General features: G+C 42.8%; 1 protein-coding gene across 5 annotated transcripts in view; it reads left to right on the top strand.

Moving 5' to 3' along the window:
- The window catches only part of Chi (LIM domain-binding protein 2 Chi), a 132,386-nt gene that overhangs the window by 54,845 nt on the left and 52,702 nt on the right, over positions 1-24,839 (top strand). For 3 of the 5 annotated variants that reach the window (XM_069128930.1, XM_069128929.1, XM_069128928.1), the window contains exon 1: positions 6,953-9,501. The exons of the other annotated variants lie outside the window; for them this stretch is intronic. In XM_069128930.1, coding sequence (XP_068985031.1) covers positions 8,609-9,501 — 893 coding nt within the window. In that variant the 5' untranslated portion in view covers positions 6,953-8,608. Of the gene's footprint in view, positions 1-6,952; positions 9,502-24,839 lie in introns of those variants that run through there. 5 annotated transcript variants of the gene reach the window in all.

The following is a 24,839-nucleotide window of genomic DNA, read 5'->3' as shown; positions in this document are numbered from 1 at the left end:
TTATAATTTTATTCTTTTCCTGTTTTGAGAACATATAATACATTTTGTAGCAATACAGAACAGATACTTTACAATGCATTACTAGTATGATTCTCAAACCTTCATGTGGAAGATGTTTTTTCATAAATATTTTTTCGATTCGCGTAATTGCTGTTCCGAAAAATCCGGCTTGAAAGTTTCTACTCTATTAATTCGTGGGCGATCTCGAACGACGGATCTCGAGCGTGGGACGACGAATATCTGGTATATTTATGATAAAAAATTCCTCACCTGTGCCTCGTTGAGTGGTCTTCGCGAAGCCCGTCCTTTTAATGATCTCCGTGGAGAGAGCGCTTCAGAGTATCGTCTCGAGGACCCAGTGGAACGGCGGTGTAACATCATTGCGACATTTAATTATTTTGATTTTTACATTTGACGCGGTTTCTCGCTTTGTCACGTGGCTTTTCCCAGCGACGACGCGCGGATTACATCGATTATTTCGATGGGCGTCGATGTGGAAGAAACAACGAACGCGAGTCCGGGGATGAATGCGTTTGATAAAAAGAACTCGCCTGCTCACCCCCGGTTCCTCGTACCTGTCCTCTTTTGTACCTGTCGCGAATAATCGCGGTTCCCGAGGCCACTCGACTAAAAGAAGAGAATCACCGTGTTCACGACCAATCGAAAAGTAACTTTATACTCGCGTCTGCCGATGTTATTGATTTTGTAAGATTAAATTGCTGCTAACGTACCGACCAAATGAGGGATGTCGTGTACATGGACGTTAATTAATTTGTTTTTAGCGAATTTTCAATTGCACCGTTGATTATGAAATATCGCCAAATAATAGAGGAATAGGGTTCTGATTGTTGTAAATAAATAAAGCTCACCACGTCTAGTAAAGTAGAGTTGTTTGAGTCGACTATGTTTCAACATCACAAGAGTCAAGTTCGAACTTTGCACAGAACAATGAAACTTGTGTAATGTATTGTGAGATCATTGCGTTCGTATATTGTGATTACTGATCATCCACTTTTAAATGTACGGCAAAAGGAAATAATAAAAACGAGAAAATATCTCAGACAAGCTAAGATAATATATTTTTTTGTGGTTATACGATACGTGAAAGAAGAAAGGAGAAATTTTTAGATTTAAAACCTTCGTTTTCTACAAAGATTGAAAAATACGTGTGACCGATTTTCAATTTTCCTTATTCAGTTTTTCGACACTTCCCTGTGGTACAGTAGAAGGAATATCATAGATGGGAAACTGTCCGCAAAAGAGGAACACTCGACGAAAAGTGTCGAGTGTCTCTCGTCAGTGCCAAATCTTTCGATGATCCGCTCGACGTTTGATCCGTCCACTCGATCATCCCTCGGCTCTCTTGTAATTACTCTGATTTTTCACGCGGTCGGTTTCGCGTTCTGTGTCACGATGAGAAGAGTCTACTTGTCGCAGGGTAGCGCCTGCTAAACCGATATCTTTCAGCGTCACGGATTCTTTGAAGTGTATCGACTCTGTGGATAGAGGGGGACAGTCTAACTACGGTGTGTCGCTGCGGCTTTTAATTACGCGCCAATTAATTAACACACCGCTCCCGCCGTTTCTTTTTTCACTCACCCCCCTATCCACCTGGTTTTTCCTTCCCTACTTTCTCTCTCTCTCTCTCTCTCTCTCTCTCTCTCTCTCTCTCTCTCTCTCTCTCACTCCCTTTCTCGCTTTAGTCGTTTTTTATTTAGCCGGACGTAGCCACGCGGAGCCATTAGAGGCTCCAACGCGACCGCGCGCCACCCTTTGCCTTGCCAGCAAGTTATCTCGTTAAGAAATTAACCGCGAATTAACGCTGTTTTACCGCATAATTAGATGACCCCTAAAGATTGCCCCTTAATCCTCGGCGACGAACCGTTTTCCCCTCGATATTTGCCCGTAAACAACTTTCTACGTTGTATTCTTTCTTCTTCCTTTTTATTCCTCTGCGGTTACCTTTTTGGTCCAGAGAATGAAACTAACACTCTTTACCCTGTTTTATCGTGCCCATCTACAATCTCTTTTGAAAGTCAAATTATTCGAGACGAACTATTTGTCTTTCTGCAAGTTCAGATAAACGGAGTCACTATCGATTTTTCGTATAATAAGAATTCACGTTCAGATTATCAAAGTCAGTGAGCAGGAGTCGATGTTGTCGGGCATTAACTAAAAACTTCATGGCCACAAATGGAGTTCTACTGTAGTAGAAAAGCTGTAAGACATTGACGATAGAGGGATAGGAGGGCAAACGTACGCAAAGAAGTAATTTCGAATCTGTAACGAGATCCGTATTCGAGGAGAATCCGAAGTTGGGTCAAATTCAATGAGATCCGTTCACCGATGTCACGAAGGAGTTAGTAGATAGCTACGGGTTAGATTGAGGTTGATTGGGTAACCGCTAAGTATATCGAGCTTAGAGTACTTCAGGAGCCTTCGTACAAGGGTGCGATGCTTGTTTGCTCAATGATGTTGGGCTACTAAGGCGTTTACGGATCTACAGGTGACTGGCTTCATTACTCACCTAGTTGTTCCCTCTCCTTTGCAGATTAATTGGGTTTTTGGGGTCGTTTCGAGCCTCTCTTCAAGGGTTCGAGTAAAAGACAAATTTGTCGTGGGTAATTGAAACGAGAAAACCATGACAGTCGTGTCTTGACAAAGTCGATGAAACTGTGTTAAAGATTAACACCATTTTAGCGATTATAACCAGAATGGTATTTTGGTCCATATAACAGAGAATTGTCACCGGACTTTATTTCGTTTAGGCTCTGAACTCATCCTACCGTTTAGTAAATACGAGCAGCAAGCCAAGGACTGGTTTTCGTGAACTGGAATCTTGCGCCGTCGTATTGTGAAAGCGGCTTTAGTCGACGCGTGACAAATCCCGGGGAGCACGCGTAATACGCATGTCGAATACACATGAACCGCTCTTAAAGGGCTCGTATCCACGCCTCCAGTGTTCCGGTACAAGATTACTTATCGGCCGCGACAGGATACTCTACTTTAAAGAAGCCACTTCTGCTTCTTCCCTTTTGCTACTTTCGATACGTTCAACAACTCGGCCCATGATTATTATCAATCCAGCGAAACTAGCTTTTTTCGTATTCCTCGATTAGTTCAAACATCGCAAATACTTCGCTCTACATGGAATACGCGAAATCAATCAAATATGTACATAGATTCTTATAAATTGCAGTCGTCAGAAAATTTATGTATGTATGCATCCACGGTAACCAAAGTCTAAATCTGCATCTCGGTTTCTGCATTCGCGACAACTCTTCTGTAACTTCTCCTCAGGAAGAAGTACGACTAGTAGTACCACCATAAAGCTCACCCTCTTTCCTGATCCACAACTTCAACTTCAGCTTCTCTAAACTGTAGATCAGCACCCTAAGCATCAAAAATTTTGTCGGCTACGAGAAGATAGAGCCAGGGGGCAGTTTTTGGCGGTCTCCAGCTCGCATGATCGAACGGTGGGCACGATTAACTCGCGGTGAACCTGTGTGTACGTCGGTTGATCAGTCTCTTGGAGTGAGTTCTCAGCCTCCTGAACGTTCCTCCGGCTACCTCTGTCTTCCTATCGTTCCTTCGTGACGACGTCTCTGTTGGTTGCACGCTGGTCGTGCCCCTGTCCCCCTCGGTTCGTTCAGGTCTTTTTCTTTCTCTTTCTTTCTCTCTCCTTCCTTCTCTGTTCGTGGTGGCAACGAGCAGCGAGTTCGAACCGAGAAGGCAAGTCGAGGAACCCTCTCTCGCGCAGAGGAAGAAAGAACGAACGAACGAACGAACGGTGAGCAAATGCTCTCCTCGTTCGCTCCCCCTCCCCCATTCACCTCTCTTCTTCCCCTCCGCTGTGTTCGGTCGATCTTTTTCTCTCCCTTTTTCAGCTGTCTGCCCCTGTGTTTCTTCGTTTTTTCCGTTCTCTCTCCTCTCTTTCTCCAGAGGTCAACGTACAGGCGCGCGGCGTGACCGAAATCACACACACGCTCGTTGCGAACCCGCTCGACTGTGACTCGCTTCTTCGTCTTTATTTGGCCTCTAATTGTTCCTTCTTGCGCGACGCCCGTCGGTCTGCTCGCCTGCTTTCGCTGCCTCCTTGCCTTCGAGACCCTCCGGCTTCGACGTCCAACTTTCGACGAGTCACCTGAGGATTCCACGCCGAGGATCCTGCCACCTCTGTACCTGCCATATGAAAGCTCACGTTCCGAAGTTTCACTCATCTTCCCGTCGAATCAGTAATTTTTCTAGGCCACTGTGTGACTAGATCCGCGATTCTCTTCCTTTTCTCGAATCTTATACATTTCTAGCAATCTGAGTTTATTGCGCAGCTTGTGAGTTTGGTCGGTTACTTTGGTATATTTTAACGAAGGTCAAATTTAGAATTTTGAAAACTTGTTTACTGTAGGGACGACTTAAACCTCTGCAATAAAGTTAAATTATCCTTCGTCCCTAGTAATCTTAATGGTTTTACGACCCGAACAGTCCGCATATGTTTCGTGGAAACAGCAGATTTGGGATATTTCTAAATGGAAAACATGTGATTCTTGCAATCGAAACGAAGAATTTATTATTTCGATCATGACTCCTTTATGTAACAATCAACCCCTGCTATAATTAGCCCCTCCTGAAGAGGATAATCGTGATTGCTTCCGACTGTGACAGAGGTTTTCAATCGGTGCAACAACCTGACACGTTTCTCTAATGTCTTGGACAATGGTTTGGGCCGAGCCTGGCCACGTCTACCTGGTCGAAAAGGGGGCTGTAAAAAGGGGGAAGGAAACGGGGCCTTGGGTGTCGCAGAGAGCAGATTAATGGTCCCTGGGAATTCCTGGTAGCGTATCCAAGAACTGGACTCTCTTTCTCCTTTTCTGTACGGATATTCAATAGCAGAAGATCGTGGCACGGTGCGTAAACCAGAAACCACCCACGATAGAAAATTTCATTGGAACTCCGTCAAGAATGTAGTCGAACACTAGAAAAACTGTTCTTCAAAGGATAAACTCGATGGTTTTTCCAGTTTAGTAACGCTTGATACACTAGTTGCTATTCAGGTACATAGTACGTTCTCTGGATTATTTAAAACTTAGCTGCTACATTTAAAAGATCAACGTTTGCTTAAAAGTGTACATTAAATACTTTCGTATAAAATCTATTTATAATCAGGGAATAATTTATTTCTTCCTTTTCTTTACATATACATACGTTTAATAAAAAAATTCATGTATCTTTAAATATTTTGAATAATCTTTTTAAATATCCTCTGAAACGATATTAACGAATTTGTTATATTATACGGTCCAATACAATATAGAGATAGGTATTGTTAAATTCGTAAATAATGAAAATTTTAACTGGGTGGGCACAACGAGAAAAAAAAAGAAATGGAAAAATTTCCTACACAGAACTTGATTAACTAAAAGAAGAAAAAACACGCCTTTAATCTGTTAAAATGCATCATCGTTTAAAACTTACGGTTATAACATGTTGGAATTTATTTTGTTGGAGCTCAAGGTCTATACCGAATTATTTTGAGCACATAGGATAGGTCCGAAACGGTACCAAGCTGATAAGAAAGCCCTAACCGCGACCTAAGGAATAGGATAGAGACTCAGGTAACTCGGTACTTACCACGCAGGTAGAGCTTGAGACAAGAGGTATTATTGTCCGAGTGGCAGGGGCTGGAGGCGAAACGTTTACAAAACGTTGGAAATTCCAGGTATCCTCCATTGTTTAACAGAAAGTAATATAGTTTTTTTTGCTCTTTACTTTTCCCCATTATTGAGAATTCAGTTGGATTTTCCGCAGGTAATATAATAATTTCTCAAGGAAACTAATGACACCTATTCTCTCCTTTCGTTCGACTTCCACTGACGTCACATGGCCAATTTCGCCTTATCCACAACTGAATTAACAAATTTCCACCAAAATAATGGGTGAAAGCTTTCTTTCAACAATAAGATTCTAATAATTGAGTTTTTGTGAACTTTTCTAAAGAAAAATATCGGTTTCTTTTCTCATAAAAGAAGCGTTTCTATAAGAAAATTTGTGACAGGGTTTGAAAAAAGAAAAAAACCGGAAGTTGTATTCGCGCAGAGCGATGGTCGTTTTCGCACGTGCCACGCGTCAAGGTGGTAGACCATTCTTCCTCATCACGCCGTACAAATGCGTTCAACTTGACCCCGAACCCAATGAATCGGATTTCTGGGCTTCTGTGATCTTAGTGAAATGAATCCTACATCGGTTCCTCTAGGACCCTCAGGTTCCTTCGGATCACACGAAAGTGAAATTGCTTTCTAGTAAACTTCGATAAAGAGACGATCTCCTACTATCATGTGACCAACCACTTAGCAAACAAATTCGAATACCACACTTCTACATCATTTTCATTCTACGACTACTCGCAGAAAATTTATTCAAATTCCTCGAATAATTTTTATATAATATTCATCTTTACGTCATGTCGCTTTAGATATTTGAATGCTTAAAAAATATTTGGACCACACGATAGATCGTTAGAAAATATTTAAAAGGCTCGTGTCGTTACCAATGGGTCCCTTCCTTCTCGATACGTGTTCCGACGCCGCATTGTACGTTTAATGAGTTAACGACGGGCAATAGTACGTCCGTAAGGTGAATACGCGAGGAACGAAAAATCAGAGTGTTCTCTGGCAAGGGTGGCACGGCTCGGTAAGGAAGGCATGGTATGGCGCGGTAAACGCAAGGTAAGGCAAGTCCCACGTCGGTTGCGTGGACACCGGGCATCGGGCGCTCACGTGGCTCCCCACCATTCCATCCGTGCGTGAGACTGCTCCCTTCCGACGTTCCTTTCGCCGCGGCTTCGGTTCAGCTTCCCCCCACCTCGTATCCTCGCGTGGCTCTCCCACTCCAGCATGCCGCTCTGTCCTCGAAAGCTCGAATGCGACAGCAACGCCACGGAGCCTGCCGCTCCGCAGTAATGCGCTTGCTCTCGTGGAGTACACAACTATTCGTGGACAGTGTCGTTTGTTGCTTCGTGACACGCAACGCGCGTTGTCCCGCGTTCGTGTTCTCTCTCTCTTTTCGTCTCTCCTGTCTGTTTCTTTGGTGTGGATCGCGCGCACGGTGACTCGAGTGTTCAGTGATCGTCTCGCGATATGTACATAGTTCACTCGAACTGCGTTCGTCTTTCTCGTATTATTTATCTCTCTCTCTGGTTTTTTGCATTGAGATGTAACTGAGAGAGTATTGCAGTCTATACGTCATCGGATAGAGTCTGTTGGCCGAAAGTTTGATTCGTTTTCGGAATCGACGCGATAGAAGAGTCGGAGCTCTCCTAGTGTAAAAGGAACATAAAACGAGTGGACTCGAGAGCGTGACGGACTATGCCGAAACACGGCCATCCAGTTGGGAAGCAGCGTGGTCGCGCGGGCTTGGTGTTTGGGTCGCCTAGCGGCGACTGAGTTCGGGATGCTAAAAGTTCCCGCGGGAGTCGGCGGAGAGTGTTTGCATAAGGAGGAGAAGAAGGCCGGCAGGATGGGCGGGAGACGAGGTGTGCTGGTCCGCGACGTAGGTGCGCACCGCGACGCCGACGACGTGACGGCCACGTGCCCCCGCAGTTACCTCGCTGGTTGTCGCCACTAACTGCTGCACTAGCGTATAGTCGTTGATCGTAGATAGTTGGTCGAGCGAAACGGTGATCGTACGACCATATTTTGCACACCGCGTCGTAAAAACAAGCTGTATAGTCGAGTGTGTGATTTTCGTCGATAGATGGAGTATAGAGTGTATTACCCGTGATTTTTCTCGTTTCGTATCCCGTATCAAGTGCACTGTGACTTCGTTGATCGTTTTTAGTGTTTCGTTCAGCCGCCACTGGAGATATTCGTTCATAGGATTTGAAGTTGTGAAGTTGTTGGATACTTTAGTGCGACAGATGCGAACAGGTGGTATACGCATTGTTAATCAACTCGAAGTCGAATCGTTCTAATAGATAATCGAACATCCCGCCGGTGAAAGGAGTGAGGACGCTGGCATTGAGCGGTGATGAACTGGATGTCACGGGGCGTTAATTCGTTGTCCCTCGTGAATCCAAGGAATCAAGAAACTTGAAATTTGATACACGAGGTGTCGTCCCTTCCGTCCTAGCCGCGTGCACCGAGTTCTACTTTTTCGAAACATACCGCGAAGTGTTGTGATTCCTCGCTGTGATTGTTCGCCGTGATTGATGGTGTTCTAACTTGAATCCTTCTTAAAGGTCGAACCAAACGTTACGAATTTGAGTTTATTACTGCTTCAAACTATTTGTCAACAAATTGCGGTCAAAACACTATTCCTACGGTCCTCCTACGGTCAAAATATATTCCAGAAACAGTATCTTTAAACGTGCAAGTGAAAAACAAATAACAGCGAGTTGGAGCTTCATCGAGGGACATTGTGTAAATGCAATAGGTTCTGGAAAATAGTATCTCTAAACTGAGCCAAAAGCGAAATTCGATTAACAAGAGATTTGGCATCGTGGAAGCTAGATAGATTTCTGATCGAGCATCGAGAGATTCCCGCGCTCGTACCCCAGTCATCAGGCCGACGGGAGTTCGACGAGAGGGTGAAGGGCGTCGTGGAGGGGGGAGTGATGCCGGTGAGGGTGGCACAGCGCCCCCCAGGTGGAATACCACTGCACGCCGGCGTGCCGGTAGCACCCAGCAGCGTAACCGCCTCCGGTCCGTCGGGCCGGTGCCTCGGGGGCCCGGCAGCGCCCCCCGCCGGCTCGCCACCGCTGCCGCCCTCCTTGCAATCGCTTGGCGGCGGTGTGAGCAACAACGCCAACAACACTGTTGGTGCTGCCAGCAACGGCTCCAGCAACGGTAACGCCGGCCTCCAGAACACTGGCAACAATAATAACAATATAGTCGGGAACAACAACGCCAGTCAAAGCATCGCCGGAACCGGCCTAGGAGGCATCAGTACTACGAGCGGCGCCACGAATCCCTTGCAGGCGATGGCGTCGGCGGCGGCCTCGCTAACCCAGTTGAACAACATGGCGAATGGCCCGCTGCCGCCGCTAGCGGCCACCGGACCGACCGGACCGCCTAGTTTACCGCCTCCACAGCCAGCCACTACGCCGACTCATGGGGGTCCACCGACGCCGCACGCTGGTGTCACCGGTGGACCCCATCTTAATGGAGCTTCCCCTAGCCCTCACCCCATGCCACCTCACGGAATGATGAGCGGGTCGCCTCACGCGCCTCACCCACATATGGGTGGCGGCGGACCCTCACCTCATCCTCACCATCCCGGACCTCACATGGTCGGTTCGCCGCACCATCCTGGCCCACATCCCATGGGTCCCGCTGCTAGCATGATCGGAGCCAGTATGCAGCCTCAAGGTGGTCCTGGGATGTGCGGCCCTGGACCCACCGGTCCCATGGGACCACACGTTCATCCGCAAGGACCTGGAGTACCCGGACAGCCTCACATGCACAACGACCCTTTTTACTGCTCGCCTTTTGGAACACATTACATCAGGTAAATTCTCTGGCTGATCATTTATTTGGGTTGGGGAATCGAGGGGGATGATCTTTTGACGCAAAATTCTAATTAAATAGGAATTGGTATCTTGACACGTATTATATATATATATATATAAAGAAAAGAGAACAGCATTTATTTTGTCTTGAAGTGCTCGTTGTAAGTCGTCCTTGATACATATTTTTCTAACTATTTTATGGAGTGTGAGGCGAGGTAAGGCGAAGGCCGTGACCGGTGATGAATTTCCATTGGACACGGCCACGACAGCCTGCTCACCTTTGGCTCCATTGGGAAACACGACGGAGGAAGATCAATCTTGCCGCGATTAGAGAACCGTATCCGCGACAGAAATAAATAATCTGTCGCCACGTCGACTGTAACAATTTTTCGTCACGCGAAACAACGCTCGCCCGTTCGACGAACGCGTTTCCGTAGTGTATTGGTGCTTTCTTTCAAGAAATGGTCGCGTGAAATTCCTGAAAATGGTGTATCGCGTGGTCGAAGAAAGTTTCGAGCAAAACGTAAGCGTGTCTCGTAGCTGTGATCTGTGCATTCGAAAAACACGAGGTATCTTTCCACGCGTTTCTTTTTCTCGATTATAAAAGTGCATAAATAAAAGGCAAAAGAAAGCTGCATTTTTCGTCGTATCTTTTTTTCGAAGCCTGAATCGATTCTGACTGATGCAGATGTTTTACGTTCATTGGATTTTAGGTTGCATTGGCGTGTTATTATTCTGTCAAATTATTTTATGCATTTATGGGAAATTTGAAGATATACAAAAGGTTTATAAGGTGTCTAAAGTAGAATGCTCGTTATAATATTTAATGAATGAAACGAAGTTTCTAATTCTTCATTTATGTCGATAAAGATACGAAGTTGCATGAGAATTTGCGGTTTAGTTATCACGCACAGAGATAAAAGGTTTTTTCATTCGACTCTTTGCTTCATCACTGCAGAATAAATTATCTGACACTTGTTACAACAATGATCCAGCCTTTGCTGGATAAGGCTTAATACGAAATATTTAATTGTAAGAATTTTGTAGTTGGATACTATATTCAGACTGTTCCTTTACGGCCCGATACTTCGTTCCGCGCCAATCGTTTGGCAGTCTCTCACTAGTACACTCTCTCGGGCGTAGTAACAGTATACTCGGAGAATCCGTTATCATAGCTCGGCCAGGATCTTCCTGGTGGGTGACCGTTGCACGGTCGAACGTGCCTCGAAATGTAGCCGCTAGTAAATAGGCTTGTGGAGCTAACCAAAATACTTATTTACCCGATCTCCATTCACAATCGTTCTTCTCCATTGATATCTCACCTGCTCAGCTTTGAGTTTCATCTTCTCTTTAACACATTCACTGTGTTTGGCGCAAACTTTTAGATATTTGCGTAGAGTCGATCAAAAAACACGAATATACTTAAACACGCTGGAATCCTTTGAAAATTCCAGTCAAACGTACTTGGTAATAATCGTGCAAACTTTTGTCATAGCAATAATCGATGAATCGGAAAGTATCAGGCATCTATCGTTCGTTATTTTTGTTACTTTAATATTTAAGGGATTTAAGAACTCGATAGAAGAACAAATGTAGGATTTCTGAAAAGTATCGTAGCTAAACAATACTCGTATCGTTCCGAAATTCTATCCGAACGTACTACAACCATTTCGTTCATTACAATCATGCGAACTTTCATCGGAATAATCGGGATAGAGATGTATTTGGAAGTAGCCAGGGATCGATGGTGCATGAGGCAATTATCGTGGACACAGCGAGCATGTTCGCGAGTCAGGTGCCCTGGAAGTGTCTGGGACACGGTTCTATCCGCAAGTTCAGGTGGCCCGCAGGTGGGAGGCGCCCCTTTGCGCAGGTGTACGCGCAAAACGCGACTTCCTTCCTCGTCTGGAGAAGGCCAGAGCAGAGTAGAGGGCCGTCCAGAACCGATACCCGGAGCGTAGCTACTACGACGGTGACGATTATCCGGTTCTTCTCCTTCGACCTTCCTTGTATCCGGTCTGGACGTCTCTATCGGCTCGACATCATCTCCCTGTTCGCTGGCCCCGTCTGGTAATCGCCAGGGCTCATTATCATAAGCGTTCCACGCTGCTACATTCGCACGAATCGTCGAACTACTTCGTTCAACAACCGCGACCATTTTCGTCCCCCTTCTAGTCGCGATTTCTCGAAGATCTTTCAGCAGAGATACATTTATATCTAAGCTCGATTTATTGAAACGAAATTTTACTTAGTTTCAGATTAAACGAACGCTTACTCATTGACTTTATCTAAATGTAAACTCTTATTATATAAACATGTAGTGGGGAGAACCGATGTATTTCTATTTCAATTATATGACCTGTTTCTTTTAATAGCTCAGATGCAGTTGTGTTGTATTTTCACGATTTCGTTTTCCGTATACTAGAAAAATTGCTGCAAGCGTAAAGTTGTTGTAGAACCATTCGTATTCTTCGTTTTCTTCTACGTTTTATTGAAATATAATATTCTTATCTTTGGATATTAACTCAGTAACATATGTACAGTCCTCTACCAGTTGTCTCTGTTCTGAGATATTGTAGCCGCGTCTTTATTAATTTCACTGTTTCCTTAATCGTCGTTCTTTCTAAACTTTTGCGCTTTGAGAACAATGAAATTATGATAATTACGAACAATCCAAATTAATATTTCAGTGATGCGTAGGTACCACGTATTTAGGTATATATAAGTACACAAGAATGTCTAATACGAAGAAAGTAGTATGCTAATGGGATAATCAAGTAAATCGAGATTGATTTCTGATTTCAATCAAACTTTTACGACTTTAAAATTAACGATATGCGACTTATTATTATACTTGGCTCGTTATTACATTACGATATCGTTAAAGAATTAACAGGGAAATTATAAGAGTTTTATTTTCTTTTGACTAAATTGTAAGAGAGAAAATGAAGAAAGAAAGAGGAATAAACGAGAAGGAGACGATGAACGAAGTTTCGAGCGCAATCGGAAGTCGAACGTCGTCGGTGGACTTATCTTATCGCGGCCTCTCGGTAGGATAAGAAGGACCTTGATCGCCTCGCGACAAACTGTATCGGCACCTTGGTTGGTTGCGAGCCTCTGGTAGTTTTGCAAATTTCTATATACGCGTTCTCTTTACTACAATCTCTTCTTTTATTACTAAAAATACAAATATATTTCATTCTATTATTATATCTACAAGGAAGTTCGCGTGACCATTTCCATTCTATTATTTTCTAGTTCAAAAATATTGAGAAAATTTACTACAAAATCTATATATCATATTTCCATTAATGTTAGATTATCCTAATAACCCATTCAGGAAATTCATTATTTTCTAACCTGAGAATTTTCGAAAAATTTATTACAACACCAAGTTATTCTATATCCATTAATTTTCAATTATATCCTAATACCTTAATAGATCCTAACAATCCATAGTCAGAATCATCGGTACAAGCGGTTTTCGCGTTATTTCGATCAGTCAAACGTTCAAGTAACACTGGGAAATAGCTTTGCGAAGGAAACGAAGCGACTATCGAGGTTTTGGTGGTTCGCGAGCGGCAGCATCGCGGTTCTAGTAAATCGCCGGTACGAATCGGTGGATGACGAAGGGGAAGAGCCGTGGAAAGAGGAAAGGCTCGTTTCACTGGCGAGGCACGCGAGGAGATACCAGGCCGAGTGCATGAAGCCGTGTGCAGGTAGCGTATCAAGCCGTATCGTCGGTCGGTTCCAGTTTCACGTGAAACTGTTCGTGCAACCAAGCAGGTTCAAGGCAAGCCTGAAAAGTGGAATGCACGTGCGTGCAGATGGAACACCCTGGAAATCTGAACAATCGGCGGGATCTAGTCTTTGCGTTGTAATAAACGAGACAGTTTAGTTAGTTTTCTCATTAATCAACTATGATCCTTGGAACATTCGACATCTTGTTACTAAAATAATAGGAAGGGATATTTTCAGATGGTTTTGTACAGAAGCTTGAACGCGGTAAAATTTAAAAAATCAGTTCTATCGAAACTAATTATTACTAAAGACCCACTATACACAAGTAAATATATTCCTATATAAGCGTATATTTTTGGTATCAGATGCTATAAACGGAAGAAATTCGATTGTCGATTCGTGGTCATTTTATTTTCCTGTCAAAGTGTTAAACTCGCGTAAAGTAAGAAGGAAATTATGTGAGTAGTGGTTTCTATTTGCAACAAGGAGAGGTACAAGCGCGTTCGTATAATCCCTAAAGAGTTATTAAATCAGATCAGCTGCCCCAAAACGTGCAAAGTTTATCAGACCGCGAAGGCTCAGATCCAATCTAATTCCCGGCGTTCGCTCCTCTGCGGACGTGGCAGGTCGGCTATCAAATGCATCAAGCTTTTCCACGCACTCGATTAACCCCGCCGCACTCAATCATTCACGCGGTAGCGTCTTCCGTCCCTTCCAATTACTTTCAAAGCCGAGGAGCCGGCCCAGGAAGCAAGATAAACCTAATCCCGGTTCAGGTATACGTGTCCGAAGCTTTCTCTCCGGTTCAGCTTCCAGACGTCGCGTATAGTACTAGAACATAGTAAAGAGAATAGAGATCCACGGAACAAGGCGAACAGGGAACGTAAGATCCTGACAAGGTGACAATGAGCACGAGAAAGGCCTTTCCTGAGTCATGGCTTACCTAGGAATGTCGATACAGGTGTCCCATCGGACAGGTGCAATTTGGCAAATGTCCGTTGCTATTATTAAATCAACTTAATTATGATTTTTTTAGTAATACTTCCAGGTATTCCATCTTAGAGATATTAGTCGTTATCGATAGATCATAGTTTCCTATGAGGATTTATGATTTTGAAAACACGGATAGATTCAAACCTGGACGACAATGTGTTTGGTCACTTTTCCTTGGAAATTAATTGTTATCGATAAACTGTGGATATTTATAGAAATTCGTATGTTTAGCAAGTTACGTAAAGAATACAGAGTTGGATAAAAACTTCTATCTACTAAACGAAGAATTTTCTATTTTAGTTTGTTATTTTTATATTTTTAATCGTTACAGTCCTACTGATCACTCGCGTTTTTGTGTTTCTTAATTAAATGGTTCCTATATAACGAGGAAATTCTATCACGTTATTCAGAAGAAGCAAATCGAACTTTTTTCGTGTCGAAAGTATCGGAAAACTATTTAGTCTGACGGTGTATCATTCCTGCTTCGATCGATTTCTTGGCTGTAAAACACGGCCGATGAAAGAACAATGTTCTCTCGTCCGGTATACAAAAGACGATTCGAAAGTTTAGTTAGGAGTATCGAGGTAAATAACTGGATGACAGACTGGAATCGATTATCGTTCGCGCGGATCTTCGCGATAACAATTTCATAGCTCGATAAACGGTCACTGTTATCGCGCTTCGACGCGAAACTAGCGGAGATTCGAAGATAATTGGCCCGATTCTCTCTGTTCCTCCGGTTCGTTCCTTCGGTATAAGTGTCGGTTACCGGATTACCGATCCGACGAGACGTCGTTCTTAATTGAAAATGGATTCACCGTGTTGTGTATCCACTCGAAAAGTTGCAGACACTGCGGCGTGTTCGAGGTGTTAACAGCTGGCTTGGTCGATAAGGATCTTTGCGGTCTGATAAATGACGAGTAGTCTATTCGCTTTGCTATTCGATATCTCAAACGATTCGACTTCGTGTATTCAACGGAAATTTCAAACGATCAATCATAGGCCGTAATAATTCAAAACCACTCCGGGAACACGACCAGTGTTCCTAGACTTTAACTCTAAAAACTAGAGAGAAATGTAATACCGATGTTTAGCTCTGGAGCACCTGCTGCTCTTGAAAACTACGATAAGAAGAAACTTGCCCGATTCTCGTATGAAATATCACCTGTACCGTGACTAATCTAGAATCCCTTTCCAACTTGTGTACGTTTTGCTACTGTTTTCGATTTATACGACTTCGATCTTTCTCAAATTCTTGTTACAACCAAAGGCCAAATTTCGCAAAGAACGCGTCAGATATGGTTCTTGCCGAATTCAATGAAATTTACTATGGTGATAATTTTATATGTACGATAAATGTAATCTAAACCTAAATCTAAACAATACCGAGAAATTTACGTTTGAAATTTGGAAAAATCTTATGGTACAATGTATCAGGACATCGAAACGCTTTATTCGTCAATGAAAATGTACGACAATTTTAATGTTTCGTATAAATAATACATTCGTAAAAGCTATCCTCAAGCGTTGGAATATTTTCATGAGCCGGTGTAGAATTATCATCGTAGGAAAAATTTTATTGAAATCGGTAGGGGTCACGCACGAAGCTTGTCTCGTCTAGAAAAAATTCCCGATATTCCCCGTGGTTGGCCACAGTCTAGCCAGAGGAATCGAAAGTTTATGATTATTTTAACACGAGCTGTTGCTTCCTTGTGGATTCGGGCATTTTATTTTTATCGCGGCCGTCTATTTCAGCCGATGCGTTTCGAATTCGTTTCTCTAACCTCTTCTACAGGCTACGAGAGATGTGTCTTGTTCCATTCGAACGAAACGAACTACCGATGCGGGGAATAATGGCCGATCGGCAAATCGAAAGCTTCAGCTATAAATAATGAAATTAGCGCTGCCTGTCCAAATGCAGCACGTGACCTCGCGAATCTTGCCAAGTGTCTGTGTATTCCGTAGAGAGCCGTGGGTTCAACCGATCTACCTGCGCGGCGCACACTCACGAGCCAGTGGTTCCCAATTCGATTTACACGCTGTCTTTTCACCAGTTCTTTCGAGGAATTTTACCAGAGAATAGTTGAATATCAGTAGAACGGCCTCGTGTATCTTTATATCGAATCTAGCGGCTCGGTTATACACACAGCACTCGTTTACACAATGGATACATTGCTTTTTGTCAAGCTTTTGATATCTTCTCCTTTCGGAGTAATTTTTAGACTTGATGAATCGCCTGATTGTTGTACAGTATGGATTATCAGTTTCGGTATTCATTAGTCGAATTATTACTGGAAATAATGGTGCATTAAGAGTCGCGTAATTGGAGGAAACATGTTCTCTGAAATATTTCCTATTTGTTACATAAAACGGTGTTTTGCTGATCTCAGTCATGCGACGATTGCTCGGTGAACGTCGATACGCGTTTCCTTCGGAATTTTTAACGTAATCGGTTGCGTTCGAAAGAAGTACCTTTAGAATCGTGACGCTTTTAAGATTTCTTCCAGCGATCTTGCGAACCTTTTAAGTGTAACCATAAGAATACTAGCTTTTGCCAGAGTCCAAATTTCGATCTCTGTTTTCTTGCGCCACCAATTGTTGCCAGATTATTCCGGAAATCTCGGCGAGTTTCGTTCGATCCACGTACCAAGGTCGTATTTCAAATACGATCGTCCGCCTCAAGTCTAAATTTAATTTCTTCTTTTCCCCTGTTATCAACCATTAGATTTTAACGACTAAGAGTATAAGTCTCCAGCGATACGTTTTCGATTGTTTAGTTCTTATCAGAATCCGCAGGACCAAAGAAAAATGTACGCATGTCGTCTCTGGATCTCCACTTTTGCGTCGCGATTCTTACGTCATGGTAGTTGCATAATCTCGCATCTCGGGCGCGTGCTGCGCCATGCACAAGTCAAATCACTATCTAGGTCTACCAATCTATCGAGATGGATTTCCAAATTTTACGTTCTAACGATCGATCCTTCTAACCGTGATCGATAAATCTGTTGTATCGTATCGTTTAAACGTCCTTCGTAAGACCGAGACGACTTCGGAGACTGAGATGTCGACCAGTGCCGCCGCGCCTCCAGAGAACGCCGCTCCTACGTTTCCTCGGTTCATTAATTCACGGATGAAGAATCGAACGTTGGAATGAGAACCGCGAGTGATTTGCCAGTGAAGCAGTTCGTTGGCGTTGGAGTTGGCTCGGCTGGTCTCTCCTCTCTCCCTTGCTCCTTCCTTCTCTTCTTCTTCTCCTTCGTCGTCGTCGTCGTCGCCGTCGTCGTCGTCGTCATCGTCGTCGTCGTCGTCTTCGTCTTCGTCTTCGTCTTCGTCTTCGTCTTCGTCTTCTTCTTCGTCTTCGTCTTCGTCTTCGTCTTCTTCTTCTTCTTCTTCTTCTTCTTCTTCTCCTTCTTCTTCCTCTTCTTCTTCTTCTTCTTAGACTCGCGCTCTGCTCTCTCCGCGTTCTCAAGGCCGCCTCTTCGAAACCTCTCTCTCCTTCCTCTCCTCTTCTTCCTTCTGTTCCCTTCCTCTGCTTCTCTGCCTCCTCTGCCTCCCCCACCGCCTCCAACTTTGTTGCCTCCTTTCCTTCCACACTCCTCTCTTCACCCCCTCGACAGGCTACGGCATCTTACCTCAAGCTGACTCTCCTTCCTCTTCTTCGGCTCTCTGCGAACCCCTCGCCTCACCTTTCTCCATACTCTACACTACCGTTCATAAGTATTCGGACACATCCAAATTACCGCAAATTTGTAAAATATATACAATTCGACCCCCTGTAACGCGGCAGATATATACTTTCAGCATTACACGAATTTTGTGTTATACGGGAGCTTAAGTGCGAAAACTTTTTTCTTATATAACCAAAAATAATAATTATTTTATTTTTAAACACCAGAAACGTGAGATATTTCCGTGTGTATGCTTACGGAATAATTTAAGCAAGTGAAATTAAAATCTAACCAGAATCGCACGAAATCAAGTTCCAAGACATCGCTTTTTGTTCACTGGTACAGCCTTTCATCTGAATTTTCAGTTTGACAATTTCTACGTCTTTTATTTGAAAATCTCTCTGTTGGAATTATTTCTTTAAGAATGATTTCACTTTTACTATTACTTCTCTATTTCCGTCATACGAGGTGACTACCAATCTTTTGTAAAGTGTTATATCAGGTCTTATTGTAATTTAAATGAAACTCTTTGACCTGATCTTGGCCTTTCATCTTATCTCACCTAAGCCGTGACGAGCTCCATTTTCCACAAAAGAGTAGTTTTTAAATTCGGTATAACAATTCCAGGTTACCAAAATTATCTTTCTATTCGCTTCCCATATTGTCCCTACAGTTTCAGAGATATTGTTTCACATAATATCGAAATATCGAATATATTAAGGTGTCGCGTTAAATAGTCTTTTTATAAAACTTGGTGAATTTGTCAGCTATTTCGCAAGCCTCGCGCGTCCTCGCGAGGGAAGCCAGCGCGCGCGTCGCGTCCAACTTTCCAACCTGGTCTTCCGAGTCGAGCCGATCGAACTCGAACGAGAGAAGCCACCGTGGCCAGGAGGAAAGCGGAATCCTGGAGAAATTGCCGGCACCTTGCGAGACGCGGGAAATGTCGTTCGACCAGTTCCTCCGTCGTTTTGCCCCGTGAACGAACAGCTACCTAGCGCTCTAGGTCCGGTTTCCAGTCCCTTCGGCGAACTTCCAACGACGTCCCTTTTTTTGCCCACGGCATTCAGACTGCTAGCCGCTGACGTTTCTTCCACGCGATCACCGTCCAACATGAGGAAGGTTATGGTCACTGGCCAGCTTCTGTTGTCGGAAATGCACGCTGATTTCTGCTAATTCGTCGATGGTTCTCCGATTTTCGTAAAGTTGGATTTACTGTACGGAGATGAGACGGATAGGTGAAGCTTCGTTCAGTTTAGACAAGTTAGTTGGATCTAAGGAGTCGAAGTTAGATGAATCGATTAATGAGAACGAGCGTAGAAACCGGAAAGGATATTTCAAGGCACTCAAAGACCATACGGTGTATGCAGAGTACAAGTTTTCTTATAGGAAGAAATGTTACTAAACGAGATAAGTTCCGATTGAAAAAGGTTTTCAAGTGTTTATTAACAACGGGAGCATTGAGAGTAAAAATGGACTATCTGCAATATTCAACGAACAGACTGTGCGGTTCGTCGTCTAAAAAATTATGATATCCTTCGTAATTCGTAAGTTTCCAGTTTCGTTGAGAATTTCCCGCGTATCGGAGCGATACGTACGTGCGCGCCAACTGCCCTCGGAATATGCACGGGGAAGAGTGGGAAAGAGAGAAGAAGAAAGAGCACCTCCACTTTATTCCCGGAGGTTTTTTTTTCGAAAGACGAATCCCGCTCACCTTGAAAGGTACGTCGCGTGGCTCGTCGTCAAGCAGTTCTCGAATAAGCCCTTCGAGCCGTAGAAAACTTCAAAAAACCATTTAAAAAAGCTATCTTTGGAATTTTCATTCTCGTCGTGCAAATCGTTTAAAATCGACTGACGTTAGAATTTTTCTCCGTTACAAGAAAAATGTTTAACCGTACGTACGCTTATCTTCGAGATACTTTGTCCTCGGACCACTTTCAGTTTCCGGTTGCGTGAAGATTTAAATTTCGATTGACATAGATCGACATCCGATGTTATGACATCGAAGACTCAGCATTAATTCTGTTACACCTGTCGATTATGGGGAGGGGGGGTGAGAAGTTAGCAAAAGAACGCTAAACGAATTTCTTTGTCTTCCTATCGTAAAATAAGAATCTCTCGGAACACGAAATTTTTTTTAATGGAATAGTTGAAAAAAAGAGTTTGAAGACGGACGTTAATGCTTGTTGAAAGGAGAATAAAAAGAAGGAACCGAAATAACTTTGTTAGTATAATTCCATGTGCTAAGGCTACTGAATGTTAACCGGATCCTTGTCACAAGGGTTCGCGGCTTAATCCGGATTTATTCGGTCTCTTTTATCCGCGGAATGATCGCAAACGTAGACACGCTACCGTAACCCAGTCACGTGGTGCCGAATCGAGGTGGGAACCATTCGGAGTCAGTGTGCTTCCGCGGGACGTTTAGTCTTTGACTGTATGGTTCCGCACGTGGAACACATCTTGACCATTTTAGGAAGCAGTTTCAAGTGGTCAGAATCATTACATCTTGCTGTGATCATATACCGAGGGCTAATCCCGCTAACGTGCGCCAGATCACGATGAAGCCAGTTAGGTTAAGCGCTTGCACATCTTCTTTCTCTGATTGTCTTTCTTTCGATATTAATTGTTTTCTTCGGCTGACGAAGATTATAACGTGATCGATTCTATTCAGCTTCTGGAATTTTCATAATTGTTAGATACTCCCATACAGGTACAAAGTATTGTAAGAACGAGAACTTTCACTACTTTGTAACGGTAAAAGTCTGGGCGATATCACAAGTTAAATATCTATCTTTCTAAAATTCTATTCTTGTTCTCTAAAGTGATTAACTGGGTTCCTTAATCAAACATTTCTGAGATTAGGAAATTGGAGATTAAAGAATAAAATGAATTTTCGGTTTGAGTTTCAGTTTAAAAATAATTATGATTGAACAAAAACAAAATACGTAGAAAGATAGAAGATCTTTATATAAATATATCGTATAATCCAAAAGACGTCAATTCTTCTTGCTCGGTTAAATTCTGATAAACTAATAAACTGAAAGTGTATTTATTTGAGAAAATTTTATGAGGATATTAAATCAGTCTAAGAGTGAACCATATGAAAGGAGAAAAAAGGTGTAGAATCAAGTGGCTTTCTAAATGGCGCGGCACATCTCTCTGCGCCATATGTCGAGTAGCAGGCAAGATTTCTCCGATTCCTCGTAGAATCAGGAACAGCGTTGGCTGGGGTGGAAAAACACGGAAGGGATTCATAGGGCAGCCTTGTGCAGGCGGAAGGGTCGTCTTTGTGTCGCACTTGGTGTGGTCGGGTATGGATTCTCACGGGACGTTGCGCACACAACGTCTCACGGCTCGACTATGCTAGCGATGGCTATAAGTTGTTACGTGTACAAGTCGTTCCCATTACTATTAAACGTTTGCTCATTCCGACATCAATCTTTTACAATTCTAGCAGAAAAGCTAAAACAATTCTACCAGTTTTAGAGTAACATATCGCTAGGTTAATAAATACAAACAGGGACTAATAAATTATTCGAATGCTGTAACAAACGATCCGTCTCAAAAGTACTAGAGACAAAAATACCCGATAGTTGTAAATTTTTAATCTCATGGTATGACTATCAAAAAAACACCTACGAACTTTCACTATCAACTTGTTATATCAATTTTTATCTCGTGCTATATCCGGGAGGAAAAATGTACCAAATAGTCCTTTTTATATTTGCAACTTGTGTAATTCCTTAGTGATTCTGCTCATGCAACTACTATGTTATAAGGATGAATCTAATATGATCATTTTGTTGAATGAAATATATAATGTTTGATAATCATAGATATTTAAATGCACTGTTTTCTAACTATTATCGTACTGATGAAAAAGAAATTGAAACCTCTCTTAGACGCGGGCGATCCTTAGCCAATAATTAAGTCTATCAAAATTCGTTTGATCGTTGTAAATTTATATTCTACTGTGACAAAAAATTAAATTGTTGGAATTTTCGTTTAAATGAGGCCATTGCTAGATTCGTTCGTGGGTCTCACACTAGGAAGCCGACGAACACGCCAATACAGTCGAAGGGAAGAGGTTCCTCTCCCGCAGGTTCCCACGTGTTTCCGACCGCAAGCCGCAGTTATAACGGCGCAGCCGCGACTCGTCGACGAAGGACGAAGCGGTAGCAACGCTACTGTTTCCATTGCCATAGCGCGGACGAGTTCGTCGTCCTGCGGTACGGTAGCAATAGCTACGTACCAGTAACGTGTCTTCCTGTTCTTCTTGCTGTTCCCTCGAACCCACGCCACGTGGGATAAACTTCTCTTCGACGATGAGACAATGAGAGAATTCTGAACATACCAATACAGGGTGTCACAGTAATCTTGATACAATCGGCAAGAGACTAGTTTGATGTGAAAATGCGTCAAAACTGTAGAATGAAATTTTATCGTAGGTCGCCTCGTCTGAAACTTTTAACACGTTCCAATTCGATCTTTTTGGAAACTCCTGTTGATTGTTGATTTGTACCCAATCGGTAATTAATCGCGTTTGGACATATTTAACGAGTCTTTCAGCTCGACTTTCTCGAAAACGAAGCGTCACGTGAAAAAGATTTATTTTATATTTTTGATTTATTTCTGTATAAAGTAGCGCGATTACTGGAACACCCTGTATACTCTTCGATCCTTCCATCTTCCTTTTGCATTCTCATTACTTCCGTTCCTCTCGTTCTGCAGCTTTTTATTTCGACTTATTCGGACTTATTGATTGCTCGTTCCGTTCGTTTCTTCTTCTGCTTTGATAATTTCTACATAGCCATTTTTCGTAGCTTTTTACTGACTTGCCCTGCGTTTTTTTTCTGAACACGATGTCTCTACATTGTGCGTGCCTCTTGGTTGCACCTTGTCGCGGGATTGCGTTTTTTTCCTCGCCTCTTCTCTCTTTCTTATTCTTGCGCGGCCGTCGTCTTTGTCGCGGCCAAGTTGTTCTAGCGCCTTGGAATGAATCAGCCGGCTCGGATGGGCGAGTTCGCATGTACCGCGTGCCGGGCAAGGCCGCGTTTTTACGCCACGAGAAAGAAAAGGAGCGCGCTGGCTCGTGCTAGGATGTTTGTGCTCGTCGAGCTCGTTTGCTTGTTCGGGTCGTAACCGGGTCGTGCACGGGATCGATGCAAGAGACAAACAACGCGAAGTTGCTCCAAAAGGGCGTCCATGTTGTATGAGTCCCTCAGAAGCGGAATTGATCTTCGCTTTTGCTGAATTTCTAAATTCGATTATCCAAATAGCTATAGCCAATTATTAGTCTAACTTTGCAAAAGAGTAATTATTCAATGATGAATGAAAATCTCTAAATAGATTTGACAAATTTATGGTAAATTATAAATTCAGACGTATCTAGTATTAAAAACTAGAAGCGAAGCTTCCAATGAAATTTACTGGATATACCATCTTTTCTTACGAGTCCTTTTTTTAGGAAGCTTCTCCGCTATCGTTTAATCAAATTGAAAACTCTTCTTTCTTAAAGTCTATGATTTATTATCGCAAACATTTTCTTTATTGTTTCAATAAACTTGAAATTACTTGCCCAACATCATTTTGTTCTACGTGTCCTCTTACCAGAAAGTTTCCCAATTATTGTATAAATATTTCAAGCAACTTTTGATCAGCGACAAAGCGTTCACGTGTACGTAGGAAATTTCTTTGCTGGTGAGAAACGATTTCTCCTGTTGTCGTGACCAACCGCAAGGGTGCTCGATCGTGGAAGAAAAGTGGAGCGAATCGGCGCGCCTCAATATGCTATCAACGCCCACGTGCTCCTATATCAGATTTTATTGTATTTCATATTCAATCCTACGAAACAGGCAATGGGAGTAATTGGAGAGATGGAGACTTCGGAAACCCAAGGGAACCAAGAATGGCGAGACACTCGGCTAACCCAGTTCCGTATTTGGTTTCGCGATCAGACCACCATTTCCTCCGCATTTTATAGCGAAAAACAAGCGGTTACGTTTGCCTGACAGCGATTGAGTTCTCAATTGCGAACTACGCGTAAATGTGGGTTGAATTTTCTGTTGATTTATGGATGAATGCGAACATAATTTTCTATTAACTTTCTATTTTAAAGATGTATTATTTTGTTTCTTAAGTTCGTGTTTTCGTAACAGTAACATGACCAGATATTCAGCGATGAAACGATACATTACAGCAGAATTCCATTTATTTGAATTTTATTTATTGGAATGAAATTGGTTTCTATCGGAATAAGTGAGCTTTCGTCATAATTGCTGATTTGAACATGAGTTCTTCTATAAATAACAAATAATAAGTAATGAGAAAAATTGGTGAACTCTTATTGTATATGAACCGTTTGTCTCTGAACTAGTTCGGATTTTGATGCAACTTTGATTCTAATAAAGTTCTTAATTTCATTATCCAGATACGCAATCAGGATTCGACTTCTCAGAAAGCAAACGTATTTCCACAGATATATTTATCCAAAGGATTCTATAAACAGTATAAACAATCGTAGAATCCAGCGGTTTAGCTAGGGACTTTCCTTTTCTCCTAGAGAAAACTGATGAAACACCAGTAACAAGTTCGAAACATCATGCTCGAGAGTAGAAATTCGAGCAGAAACCCGCGACTTTTACTTTTGAAAGTTATCTCTTGCCTCGTCAACACGATCGAAAGTCAAGATACTTTCAACGATAAACTATCGTTCGTCCTCTTTTTAGCCACGTGATAGGCTTCTAGAACAGGTTCACATTAGCAACCTCTGATTGAGAATCTTGCTCAAATCTTTGAGAATCTTCGTGAAAATCGCATTTTCATTCTTATAGCGTGAAGCCGCAGCCGATTCATTGGTAAAATATGGAATGCCAAACGTCAGAGCGTCGCGTGGCCCGTTCGGGTGAAAGTTTCTCGGTTGCGTCGTCTACGCCCTT

This window comes from Bombus flavifrons, chromosome 15, assembly GCF_040668555.2.
Source record: "Bombus flavifrons isolate JBK064 chromosome 15, iyBomFlav1_principal, whole genome shotgun sequence".
Taxonomy (NCBI): Eukaryota; Metazoa; Arthropoda; class Insecta; order Hymenoptera; family Apidae; genus Bombus; species Bombus flavifrons.
Note: the sequence above shows the minus strand (reverse complement) of the source record. Positions and strands in the feature narration are given on the sequence as shown.